The sequence below is a fragment of the Ambystoma mexicanum genome, chromosome 7p, assembly GCF_040938575.1.
Source record: "Ambystoma mexicanum isolate Mex_15411 chromosome 7p, UKY_AmexF1_1, whole genome shotgun sequence".
NCBI lineage: Eukaryota > Metazoa > Chordata > Amphibia > Caudata > Ambystomatidae > Ambystoma > Ambystoma mexicanum.
Genome location: NC_090939.1, coordinates 606,667,813 through 606,681,540, shown reverse-complemented (window position 1 = coordinate 606,681,540; position 13,728 = coordinate 606,667,813). Strand labels below are relative to the sequence as shown.

Below are 13,728 nucleotides of genomic sequence, written 5' to 3'. Positions count from 1 at the left end.
AGCAGTGATATTGGAAAGGTGGCAACTCCGTAGGGGCACATGACAAGGCTGCCCATGGTCCCCGATGCTTTATATATTGGCCCTGGAACCCTTAGCGACCTACTTGAGGCAACAATATGATACGATAGGCATCGCTGTGCGGGGTGAACGACATCTGATATCCTTATATGCAGATGATGTGCTGTTGTATCTATGACATCCGGAGGAAAACCTCCAATGCATTTTGGAAGTAATGGAAAGATATGTGGGGATGTCTGGTATAGCGGTGAACCCTCAGAAGTCCAGCATGTTCCCATTAGGCGGATATAAAGGGATCCCCTTGAAACAACTACCGGTGTTACAGATACCATGGGTGGTTAGCACATTTCGCTATCTAGGGATAGATATATACCACACGGTGGAAGAGGAGCATAGGTGTAACACAGAGGTAGCCATTAAGAAAATCGAAAATTGCATGAGGTTCTGGGTGAAGCTGCCTTTAGCAATGATGGGGCGTGGGGCGATGTTGACGATGGTGGTCCTGCCTAGGCTCCTACACTACTTTGGGAACATCCCGCACTGGATACCAAAGAAGTTCTTCACTAGACTGGACAGTATGTGTAGGGACTTCAGTGGCCCTCTGGAAGCTTCAGAATTTCTATGAAAGAGGGGGTAGTAAACTGCCTAAATATGAAGTCTATTATGTAGCAGGTCAGCTGCAATACGTGGCCAAATGGCTCTCAGAGGAGAGTACCTTGGAATCCAGGTTGTTTGGAAAGGATTGTGCCCCGTTTTACTTAAGAGAGATGATGTGGCTGCCCAAAGCAGAAGTGGAAGGGCGTCCCAAGATGATGGCACTGGGATGGAGGATGTGGCACAGGGCCGGCCAGATAATGGAGAACCCGTCCCCATGCTCCCCTCAAGTACCACTGGTTGCACTAGTGGGTGGAGAAAAGCAACTACGGATGATAATCAGAAACCATTGGGAGCCGGTTGGAATAGCGACCATGGGAGATATGTGGGGAGAGGGGACCATAATAGATTTTGAGGAGTTGAGGGAGGAAACTGGGCCAGTATATCACATATCATAGACTGGTGCGGAGAATTAAGGGAGCGTGACCTGAACCGGTACTGGAGGAAGAATCAGATGTTACTATAGACATAACATATGACATAGCAGAGGGGGGACACGAGATATCTAGAATATAAGAAATGGTGATGTCTAAAGTGGGGAAGGAGGTAGTACAATTGAGACAAGGCTGGGAAAGGGAAGTGGGAGCCCCAATGGATGATGGGATGTGGGAAAGAGCCAAGGGTACCACAGGAAGGTGTCGAGGAATGCTAGACTAAAGCAGATACAGCTGTATATCACGCAAAGAGCGTATATGACACCCCAGTGGATATCTAGGTTTAAAAATGCAGGACGGCAAGCATGCCCCAAATGTGATTAAGAGAATGCGGGTATGGTGCATATGTTTTGGTCATGCCCGGTTATTGAGCGCTTCTGCAGCGAAGTGGCACACAAACTACCAGAAAGAGGTATTAAGATCGTGGTGGATACAGTGTGGGCCTGCTTGTTAGGGGGGTTCCCTAGGCCACGGAAACTTAAGCATGTGAGCAAACTAAAGGACCTGGGCATATGTACTCGCAAAGAGAAGAATTGCCATGGGATGGAAGACATGCCACAAACCAAGAGCGGAGGTATGGTGGAAGGATTTGCAGAAATGGGCGGAGGCAGAAACTATGGTGTGGCAGGAAGCTAGCAATGTAGAGGGGAGGAGGAGACGGAGACCCTGATGGCATGGAAATCATTAATAGCAGAATTATTTGGGTCAATGCTAGACCCATCGGAACCCATGGAAAGGAACACCGTGTCGCAAGACGAAGGTACAGAGCATTAGAGGAAGTGGGCTCGTAACGGGGGGGTGGGATATGGGAAGCAGTGAACACAATCAAGTGATGTACAATCGAAATGTTATTGTATGCACTACAAGTTTGGTTTGTATTGTTTGTTTAAATATCTAATTAAACATTTTTTTAAAAGCATGATATTTTAAATGTGTATTGTATTGTGGAATGTATCCTTGTAAAGCTTTGTGCGGGATAGTCAAGAGTTTAATGAAAATTCCTGCTTTTACCTGGAGCCAATTAAGTTGTCTCAGAACCGGTGTAGCATGTGCATTTTTACGTGTATTATTGACTATTCTTGTGTTTGTATTTTGTAATAACAGTAAACGATGAACCGATGAATCAGTAGCTCCTGCGTACAGAGCCTTGCAATAGCCCAGCTTGGCGCCTACTAGTCCAAGTTAGTCTGGACATGAACCATTTTATTTTCTGGAATGTTCCTTTTTTCTAATTAATGGGTGTCTGTTTGCCATTTTCCTCAAGGTCTCCGGGGAGCAATGGCATTTGCATTGGCCATAAGGGACACTGCTACCTATTCCCACCAGATGATGTTCACCACCACCCTTCTCATTGTCTTCTTCACGGTCTGGGTTATCGGTGGAGGCACAACTCCCATGTTGTCATGGCTGAATATTAGGTAAATATGCTTGCTCTGAATTAATTCTGGATGTCCTCTCCCCACTACACCCAGTCTTAACCCCAATGCAAATTATATCTGGCAGATAGTAAACCAAGCACCAACAGGAAGCTTGCATCAAAAGGACACAAACTCTTAAGGATGGCCAGCGTTATTGGCTGTAAATGTTCATGTGCACACTGAAATGTGAAGAGGATTGTTATTGTGCATTGAAAGGAACATTAAGCCAGCTTTGTAGTGAAAAACCAATAAAAACAGTAGGATAAATAGCCCCTAATTCCCACAATTCAACAAATTGCTGCAGTTTTGCTGGTGAGCCATACTGTTGGCTGTTTTTGCTTTTAATAGATACGGCAATATGGTGGTCGGTCATTTTTCAACCAAAAAAAGGTCGAATGTCAATAATGTCGAAAAAATGTCGGGAAAAAAAAAGTAGAATTTCTTTTTTTTAAATTATATATTTATTTTGGGGTCTGGGAATAAAAAAAATGGGTAAAACCAAAAAAAAAAAAATTAAAGAGGGGCTGGGGGGGACCCCCCATTTTGAATAAAAAACGTAATTAAAAAAAATTCGAATTTATTTGGGGTTTTTTTTGCCATTTTTTTTTTTTTTTTCCGAAAAAATGACTTTCGACATTTTTGTATTCGAAAAAATGACTATAAACCACGGCAATATACCTTATAAAAAAGGACTATTACATAGAAATGTAATATCATGCAGCTATATGCACAACTAAATAGTTCTCCCCAAGTTACGAACATAAACCATCTGGAATTCTGGTATTACCCAAATTTGCCTTTTACAATTGACCTTTTGTCCTAATTGACCTAATAATAGTGGTCCTAATGGACCTTCTGCACAATTGACCTTTACCTTTATTTTACTTTTTATATATGTGTGGGGTGGGTTTGGGGTGATAAATGATATAATGGGATTGGGTAGGGGTTTGTGGGGGGTTTTGGATTGAGTGGGGGGGCTGCAGGGGGTTTCCCCACATATATGTCCTAATTGACCTTCATTTCATTATCAATCTTGCAGAAGGTCAATTCTCGCACGATCAGTTGTGAAAAGGTCAATTAGTATACATCTAGAATTCCAGCCTTAATTCATGTGCGTGCATGTTTTAGTTTGGTTGTGCCCCCTCGCCCCCATGCAGCACCTCTGTCTACTCAAGTTTTCTACTTTGCCATTATTTTTCTGTTGGTGTGTTATATTACTGTGTTCTGGGTTTCCAGGGAAATGTTTTCTATGCTCCAGTTCCGCAGCCCTTTGTCTTTTGGCTCATTTTATGGCATTTTTATGAGTTCGTTAGGAGAAACTCGTTTTGTTGATGTATTTTTGGATTACGTTTTGCTTCATATGAAGCTGTCCTTTGTGTGTTCTATTATTTATGGTTGCACAGCTAAAGGCGCTCGCTATTTTGGTGTTTTTTTCTGGCTGCATTAAGGGTCCCCAAGTAGTGACTCATGACCTGTTGCCGTATTTTCTTACCGTTATATTTGTCCATGCAGCCACTCCTGGGGCCTCATTATAAATGTGCCAGTCCGGAACAAAATGCCGGGAATTCTGGCAAACTTGTTCGTCTTTTGCTGCACTTACTTGCTTTAATATGGGTTTATAGGCAGCACCTTTTATTTGTTTGGTTCTGATTCTGCCTTGTTTCTGTAGGATCACACCACGCAGGCAGTAGCACTTTGTTTGTTGCAGTATTGTATGCCTGCATCGTGAGTTCCCTGGCTGTGACACTGTTCGTGTTTTATTTTTCTGTATTTTGGGTACCCTGTCAGTACTTCTCAAACTGTTGTTCTATTATCTAGTTCACAAAATGTCTCAAAGTCTTTTGGTGTATTATCCGCCCATGTATGTTTTGGCTTCTCATGCACTGTTCGATCCTTACACACATTTCCCTTTTTTTGCATTTTCGTTTCTTGCTCTTACTAATCATTTTGAGATGAAATACCTAGAGCTTAAAACGATAAAAACGTAGGCACAACAGCCCCATTGAAACAGTGGCTGGCATCTGGCTTGCACACAATGCACAGATTACCAACCAGTGATCATCATCACTCCGAGTCCTACTCTTCCTCTTGCCAACCCAGAATTATTATGAGGTGACCCCCACCCTGAGACAGGAAATCATGACAACTCCTCCACTCCTCTAGGGAGGGCACAAGGGTGTCATCGCCTGTAATACTAAACAGTGTGTTCCCCCCAATATCTCCCAGGTTGGGAGGGTCAGCATGCAGTACTGGGACGAAGAAGAATAGGGTTCCAAGTAATAAAGATTCAGGCATTTCCCCCCTCATCCCTCTTCCTTGTCCAGGTTTAGGAGGATGTACCAAGCAGTGATGGAGACATTGGAGCCAAGAAGGATCATGCATGAGGATGCACAGCAGTGACATAATTTATTAAGGACACCAAACAGCCTTGCTCCGTGTATATAGTATGATTGTTTGGTGCTCAGAAGTGATTGTGCCACGCGTCGGCTGTGTGGTTTTCTAACTGGTCTCTAACCTTTCTTAGCTCACATAGTGATTTTTGTGTTTGTCGGGTCCTATGATGTTTCTCGGCTTCTTGCAACATCCCTTCCAGCTTTTGTGTTATGAGGGCCCTCTCTCTGTTGTATGCCGAAGCCTGTAAAATGAATTTGCCCCGTACTACCGCTTTCCCCACATCCCAGACCACCCTGCAGTCTGTCTCCTCATTATAATTGTCTCTGAAGTAGTTATTTATGGTAACCTCCATGTGCATTCTGAGTGCTATGTCTCTTAGGATCATCTCATTTAATCTCCATTGTGGGCGTTGTTTGTTCCCTGCTCCCCCTAATTCGATATTGATCATTACTGGTGCGTGGTCTGAGAGGTATTTCATCCCTATTTCCACTTTCGTTACCTGGGGGGATCAGGTAGGATGAGACCAGTGTACCATGTCTATCCTGGAGTAAACTTTATGCACTGAAGAGTAGTGTGTGTAGTCTCTATTTTCTTCCTAGAAGAACTGCCATGTTTCGATCACCCCCATTTCCCTAAAGAGTTTGCCCAGTGCTTGTCTTTTTTTCTAGCCAGCTCCCATGGGTGGGAGCGTTTTATCGAGTGTCGGGTCCATGACACAATTAAAATCCCGCCTATGATTAGTTGACCTTTGCACCAGCCCCCAATTTTCTGTAGTATCCCGATAATATATGTCTTGTTTTTTTATTGGAGACGTGTAGTGCTAGTATCGTTTAGATTTGGCCTCCAATTGTGCCCTTGATCCCCAGGTATCTCCCTTCAGTATCTCTGATTAAATGTGATTTCTTAAACCCCAATTAGCGATTGATCAGTATGGCTACTCCTTTTTACTTTTTACCACTAGAGGCAACGTATTGCAGGGGAAATGCTTTGTGGACCATTATTTTTTCATCCTTCAGGAGGAGATGGGTCTCCTGGAGGATCCCTATTGCCGCATGCATTGTCACCAGTCTATCTAATATTGCGCAGCGTTTGATGGTTGAGTTCAGCCCTTGCACATTGAGGGATATTATTTTCACATCATCCATTGTTCTGTGGTCAAGTGTTTTTGCTTACGCCTTTTGTTCTGTCACTTCCCTTGGCCTCCCCCCTCCTTCACCCCCTTTCTCCCCTATCCCCTTGTTTTCTGAGACCCTTCGTATTACCTAAGATTTCTCCCTCGCCCCCCCTCTTCTCCTCCCCTCCCGGTTCCCTCTCTCCTCCCTCCACCCCCTTTCACCTTCCCCCACCCCCTTTCACCTTCCCCCTGAGTTCCCACGTGGCCAGGGTTCTTGAGAATCCCTCCTGGTGTATTACCAAGGTGTTAGGCCATGTACTTCCCATTGTTTTTATTACGCCAGGATATACCCGTATCCTGATTTGGATTCCCATATGTGACGCCCTCCTACCTCGGTACAAGCTCATATATGTCACATTTTGCAGATTCCCTTTGATATTCTGTTCTTTTAGTTCCTCTGCTTTCTTAGAGGTTGTAACTTGCATACAGCCACTATACGATTCAATCTTGCTGCGTGGTGGGGCCTGTCAGTTTTGATTCTCTTCCGGTTCTCCTTTTCCTCTGTGTCGACCATTCCCATGGAATGTCGACACAGAGGGGTGTTCTGTTGTGGTCTGATAGCAGTCTGGTTCTGGTCCGCTTTCACTGGCAAAAATGGAAGTCCCTCTTTGCAGGTGCTGATTCTTCTTGCTTTTCCTTCCCAGGTGAAGGATAATCCAAATGGGTAGGCCCATCTGTATGTTATGTGTTTTGCTTGTAGAGCTTTTGTGACCGGCTGCATTAGCCTCCTTTTGTGAAGTGTGACGAGCACCAGGTCTTGGTAGAGTTGTATACGACATCCGTTGATCGTTAGGTCCGTGTGTGCTCTTGCGGCTCTCAGAATGTCCTCCTTCAGGCAATAGGATGAGAGGGCGATAAGCACATCTCTAGGCCTCGCCCCTAGTTCGTTTCTTTTAGGGCCGACCCGATGTATCCTGTCGAATCCAATCTTTTCAGGTTGGGTGTCGCTCAGCAGACTATTGGAGCATTGTTACATGGTGTCTCTTAGGTCACTGTCCATTACCGATTCAGCCAGACCATTGACCCTGATGTTGGACCTGCGTGAGCGGTTTTCAAGGTCCTCTGCTTGGAGTTCTAGGTTGTTCGTAGCTTTGGCCACCTGGTCCAGTAGGATACTGCTTTGCTTTGCTTCTTCCGCCATACTTGATAGATCGTTCTCCACTACATCCACTCTTTCCCCCAGATCGTCCATTTCTTTTCTCACCTCCTGTTGCAAGGATTTCAGTTCTTCCCTCAGCTGGCCCATTTGATTTTGAAAGGTGCTTGTTAGTCTAGCTTCCGTCCCCTTTAAGCAGTTCAGTAGTTCTTCTTTGTCCTTGGCCATTGTAGGCAAGGTGCGGTTTCCTCTGAGGCTGTCCATTCTCGTGGTGATGTAGCTGGTGAAATCCCTGCCTGTTGTTTTGGCTTCCAGCACTTCTCCAGCTGCCTTCCTGTTGTTTAGCTGGGTCTTGGCTCTCGCTGGGGTGTTTCTCTGTCTGGCCCCAGGCATCGGGTTCCCTCTGGCAGAATTGGGGGAGAGGTTGTGATGATGGCTCCTATGTGGGTCCGGTGGTGGATTGATGTGTCTTATGTTAACTGCGCACCAGCATCTGTTCTTCTTTTCCTGGGGGCTCTTTACCTCTCCCTGATGTCTACTTACTTCTTTATTTTCTCCAGCTTCTTTTCAAACTTTTATTGGGCCCGGCGCCACTCCACTCTATGCTCTGTGGTTGCGAGGGACTCCACTCTGCAATGTGGAGAAGTAATACTCTTTGTGTTTTGGAAGATCCGCAGCAGACCTTGATCTGCGCTATCCTTGGGGCGTTGGCTGCTGTGGTTGCGTCCCTGGGGTCCTGGTCGCCTCCTCGAAGCTTGTTGTTCTCCCCCTGTGTTTTGAGGTTGCCTTGTAGCGATCTTTCTGGTATTGTCTGCATTGGCGTACCCTAGCTATTAGGTTAGGACCAGGGGCAATCTCCACGTGTTTGTGGACCAGACTGGTTTGTTGCCAGTACATTTGCACCTGTGCAGGTATGTTTCTCAGTTCCAGCTGTTATATTACTGCTCTGTGTGTTTGCACCTCTTTGGGTGCTGTATATGGCTTGTGCCGTGCAGGCCCTTCCTGGCTGCTCTTACAGCCCTCTCCCTCTTCTAGGTTCGGTGCTGGAGAGTTGTTTTGGCGAGCGGAGTTCAGCTGTACTCTGTCTCAACGCTCCAGGTGAGTTGTCCCCCCCCCCCCCCCACCTTACCGTGTTTGTCTGCTGCTTTTGTCACATCACAGCCCGCCCTTGGGAGGAGTAGGTTGGCTCCTGAGTTTTGGTGTTTTTAGGTTGCTGGCTCTGGGGTTAGGAAAGACCCTCCAGCCACTTCTGCAATCCGCTTTGTGTCTATGCGGTTTAAGTGGACAATTACTCTCTCGTCTCACTGCCACATGAGGTCACACCTTTAATCACTTTATTCAGGGTTTCTTTGCTCTTTGTGGTTTTTCCGCCCGGATTCGCTCTGTTGCTCTGGCGTATGCTCATCTGAGTCGAGGTACGCACTTCCTATCTCTCCTTTCCTACCTTGTTGCGGGTTGGGATCTTGACTTTCGCTTGGTCTGGTGTTCTTTCTGTGCTTTGCTCTGGTGTCCAGTTAAAGTTTCGAAATCAAAAGGATCGAATGCCAAAGTTGAGAGTGCATTCGACCGAAAACAAAAGGATCGATTTTTTTTTTTCAAATGTATATTTTTTGGGGATTTAGTATAGGTAAAAAAGGTGTTTTTACACCCAAAAAAATAATTTGATCCTTTTTTTCGGTCGAATTGACTCAACCCTTTTGTCATTCGACCCTTTTGAGTTGAAATTTTAACCTATAACCCTTTGCTCTACTGCGGGCTTGTACCTCTGCTGTCACTGTGCTCGAGGCTATGTCAGCTCATGCCACCTTGTCTCGAATGGGGCCCTCAGTGTTTTTCTCTTCCACTTCATGAAGGGGACCCCACAGAAGAATGACCATTGTCACGCCTTTCTGTGTCGCTTGAGTTCAGTGTGCAAGGTTGACAAAAGCAGACTCTCTGCTATGATTTCAGATAATCCACGTGAAGGAGGGGCTCACATTGGTCTTACTCACTTGCCTTTGTGTATTTAATGCTCATGAGCCATTCCTCTACATCTTTTCCAATCCTCTCTCCCCCATCACCCAGCATGTTTCATCCAACCAGAAATCTCACCTCTGCCACCCTCGTCCTGCTACTCATATCACAGGCTCATGTCCATGTGAACCCTGAAAAAAGTATACTGAATGGCTTCTTCCAGGTCTTCTAGCCCCCAAATGAAGCAGCTCTTCACAACAGGCACTGTGCCACCAGTATGAGCGGCACACTTTGCACTCCTCACACCATAGTGAGTGCGTTGCCCCATCTCCACCTTCACTTTGGTTCCCAGGCATATAGCTATCCCGTAGCAGTATTCTTACCCAGTCTACATCCACCCACTGGTCCCCCTTCCCTTACTTACGGCAGCCTTGTGTCTCCCTGTACTGTACAACCCCACCATTGATCTGAGCATTCTGCCAGATTTCAGAGTGAACTCTACAGTTGCCGTCGCCACTTTGTGGCCCACCTGCAGCTCATTGGATAGCATCACCAGCCACTGGTGTAGACAGAGGCCAGACCTCGTTACTAGAGCTCAGCTATCAAAGCTCCCACTTAGGGTTGAGGGATAGTCTTCTGAACAGCTTAAATCACTATGTTTCCGGATTAAAGCTACACCTAATTGACACCATCAACTACACCCAAACTGGAGCTTTGTCCCGCCCCATGGCAGATTTATCTCTGTGTTTTTACTGAGCCTCCATAAGGCTGAATCACTAAATAACAGTGCACCCTAGCTATATGTGGCCATCTTGGAGCTCATTTGGAAACCCCCTAGCGAACAGCGTCCTGCTTTCAATTTAAAGCAAGGATCCATATAAAAACACATGATGGTCCGAATAGCCAGCAATGAAAAGAAAACAGTAATTTAGGATTCTGTTGTAGTGTGGTTTTGGTAGTTATTTTTTGGATACAAAGAGTACTCAAAAACCGAATAAGGTAACCTAAATGCCTAAGAAATTGATTATTCCCCAAGCCAGCAGGTTTTTGCAGCTGGGTGATTATTGGGCTGCAGGATATTAAGCAACTTTTAATTCATATTCTTTATTTGAGGGTGGCGTACAAACACTGTTACAGAAAAAGAGTAAACAATAGTCTCTTGTAAAAAAAAAATGTGACTGCTGCTAATTTTTCTGCTCAATACTGTATGACCAAAAATACTTCAATGTTTTTGTACTATTCTGTGTTTAACGAAGTGTACCTAGGCAGCCATTTTCACCAGACAAATGCCTAACTCCATTCTGCATGAGAGTGGGTTTAGATAACCCTAGGGTACTTTTCCAACCATGATCGTTCTATGCAATTAATGGCTCCTGTCACGGCTGAGGGATCAACAGACAATGCAGGACTCCTAATATATATATATATAGGGTTCAAGCAGGCCTATTTCACAATACAAACACGCCCAGGATTCGGGATGGACTATGTTGATGCAGGTTAGGGTTTCAAAGAAATCAAAAGGGGAGCAGTTTAGACTTGCTTGAGGTCGATCCTAGTCTGTCAGTCCGTCCCTCACTTCCCTGGAGTGCTTCTTACTGGTGGTCAGATGTACGTGGCTCACAGCCACGGTGGAGTTCATTGTTACCTGCACATCTTCCGTGGCCTGTTTAGTTCTTTATGTTGTTGTTGTCAAGATGCTGAGGTCTCTAGATTGTCATATCCAACTGCTAGACTTAAGGGTCCCAAGCTTGCTTCATTCAATGCCACATGAGTGAGGCTGTGCCAGATCTCACTGGTGCCTGGAAGCTTCAGGATGCCCTGTAGTACTGGCAAATGTCTCTGCCACAGTCGTACAGTTGTTGCCTGGAGGAGGTGCTTAGGTGCTTCTTACATGGGTCCTTTCTAAGCTCCTTTTCAACCTACTGGTCTGGTCTATTGTCTCTCCCTTTCCCTCTTGCTCCACACTCTCTGCCCCTCTCTCTCTTCTCTCCCTATCCCTCTTATCGCTCTCTCTCGTTCTCTCCGGCTCCCTTCCCGCCAGTGGGTAATTCTGTTAGTTCACCCTTTTTATATTCTCCCCTTCTCATTCTCTCTTTGCTTCTTATATGTTTTCAACCACCTCTCCTTCTTTCTTGTGTTGTTCCACTGTCCACTTCCTCGACTCTCTACTCCTCCTTTAAAGTATTTCCTCCCTCCAGTTTGCTCTTCACCACTTCCCCCCCTTTACTCTGTTCTCTGGGTATTTCCTTCCTCTTGTCGCTCTTTCCATTTTCTCCTTCCTCTCTCCTTTACATGCTTCTGCAACTACTCTGCATCTCCCTCCTGCTTACTCTTTCTCTCTCCTTGATCACCATTTTATATTTCCTCAGCTTTCCTCATTCCATCACCCACCCCAGACATTGACTGCAGCCTGCGTATACAGCAGGGCTGACCCGTCTCCCAGGGTTCCCATACTCTGGAGTGTGGAGATTGGTTGCCTGAATTTTTAAAGTTCTTCACAGTTGCGTTGCGTTGCTCCACGCCTCCGTGCACGGCTCCACGGTCTGACCCATTAAAAAGGCTGTCCGCCACATTAAATTTCACATTGGCCTGGTAGTTGCTTCCACCATTCCCCTCTTTGGCCGTTGCTCGTATATCCTGGCGCTCCTTCTGCTCGGAGACTAGTGTTCCTGACGGTGTGGGATCTGTCACAGGGAAGGACATGCTGGCCTTCCTCAGAGTAAACAATTAAATGCTATTTTCTTTATGTGGCAGAACCCTTTGTCAGCGCATTCCCTTGTGGGTTTCCCTGTCTTGGATTGCTTTTCTATGGAACTGTGCTGATGACAAACCCTGCTTGACGAACAATTTTCTCTGCATGTCTGCTACCTACCCGAATATCCATTGTACAAAGAGGTGCAGCAAGTCTGGCAGACTTTGATGTAGGACAGGGTTTTGGGCAGCAAGGCTTTTGCAGCATGCTCTCACCAGTATGGGTGGTGGGTGTTATAAGAAATGGGAAGGGTTAGCAAGATGTAGTTTACACCTGAGGTTATAGATTGATTGGGGAGGACTGGCGACACTCCCCTTTACCTCCTCCGGGCCCTACATCATGTAGCGGGCCTTTACCCCCATGATCTGTCCCCTCATTTACTAACCCAAAACACAAGACCTTGTCACGCTCCCAAAATGCAACCCAGTAGGTCAAGACCAGCATTACCTTATGTAACCACACTTTCCATAGCAGCCCTATGATTAGCCCTCCTATTTTGTGTTGAATTTGTTCAGGACACATGACACTATTCTCTCCTTGGCCACTACTAAGTTGATGCCATTTTATAGCTAGACGAACAGATAATGTGACCCCCAACTAATGACATTGCAATGTGATTCTCTAGGATTGACCACTCACACAAAACCATTTAGAAAAGGATGATTGAATAGAAGTGTGTATCTTTCACCTGCATAATAGGATTATGTTATACGTTATCATACATAATGGATTACATACATTGTTCTGGATGCTTGCAGTCAAAAACTCCTAAGAACCCTCGGTTCAAGCTACCACAGCCAGCTAGAGACTGGCAGCTCTGCCAACCATGCCTCTCAGCCCCAACCACGAGGCAAAAAAAAATGCATTGGGTCAAATGCAGAGATCACTGGTAACAGCCTTTTGCCAAACATGCAATGGTCATTTCAACTAATGGTGCAGGATAGGAAGGAGACAGCAAAACATTTCTTACAAAAAAGCTTGGATGTGACTGATTTTGTTGGTTGCACACCTGGTTAGGGAGCTGATCTGCAGTGTCATTCTTGGATGATAGTAGCTAACTTTGCTATGGATGCCCAGGCTAAATTATTGGCTATAACGTTCAGGGCCTCAGACCTTTTTGGGAATAGGGTGAAGAAAGCATGCAAGTGTTTTGGGACTACAAGCCCCTTTGTCTTTTTTCTCCATCGGGATAGGAAGGTGCAGACCATAATTGTTGTCTTTATGGTTCCAGATTATTCGCTGCAGTATGAACCGCAGCAGCAAGGGAAACTGACATTATGTCCTTGAAGGGGCAAGGGTGCTTCCAAAATGAAGACTCCATCTTCGGGTGCATCTAGCGTATCTGCTGCAAAACCACTTTGTTTTTTTTTCTCTATGTGGACAATCATGGGTCTCTTGTGGAGGGCAGGATTTGATTCTCCAGAAGGTCCTGGGAAAGCATAACTTGGGTACCACAGATAGAAGACCATGGATATTGTCTGCCCTTTTTGAAAAAACCCTCCTAAAAATCCCCCTCACTAACGTTGCCTCCTGTGGAACTGCTCCTTTTTCAAGAAATCTCTGATACTGCTGAAGGAATCACAAGAGCTTTTACCAGCCGCAGAACTGGGGAAAGGCTAGTATCCTTAGAAAGATGGAGGGCTCAGACACATCCTATAGCTGAGACTGCAAAACAAGCTTCTCTGAAAGGAATGATTCAAGGTGGTCAGCTCAGCGCAGATCCTTTGGCTTTGGAGCAGCGCAATTGGCTTGTGTCCTTAGATCTACAGGATGTACATTTTCAATTCCTTATCTACCACAAACATCGGATGTACCTTTTGTACTGAGTGGGAAGC

The 13,728-nt window shown here is 45.5% G+C and overlaps 1 protein-coding gene across 1 annotated transcript in view; it reads left to right on the top strand.

Moving 5' to 3' along the window:
- The window catches only part of SLC9A7 (solute carrier family 9 member A7), an 889,600-nt gene that overhangs the window by 584,042 nt on the left and 291,830 nt on the right, over window positions 1-13,728 (top strand). Inside the window, exon 12 of the mRNA XM_069636615.1 lies at window positions 2,371-2,524. Coding sequence (XP_069492716.1) covers window positions 2,371-2,524 — 154 coding nt within the window. The remainder of the gene's footprint in view (window positions 1-2,370; window positions 2,525-13,728) is intronic.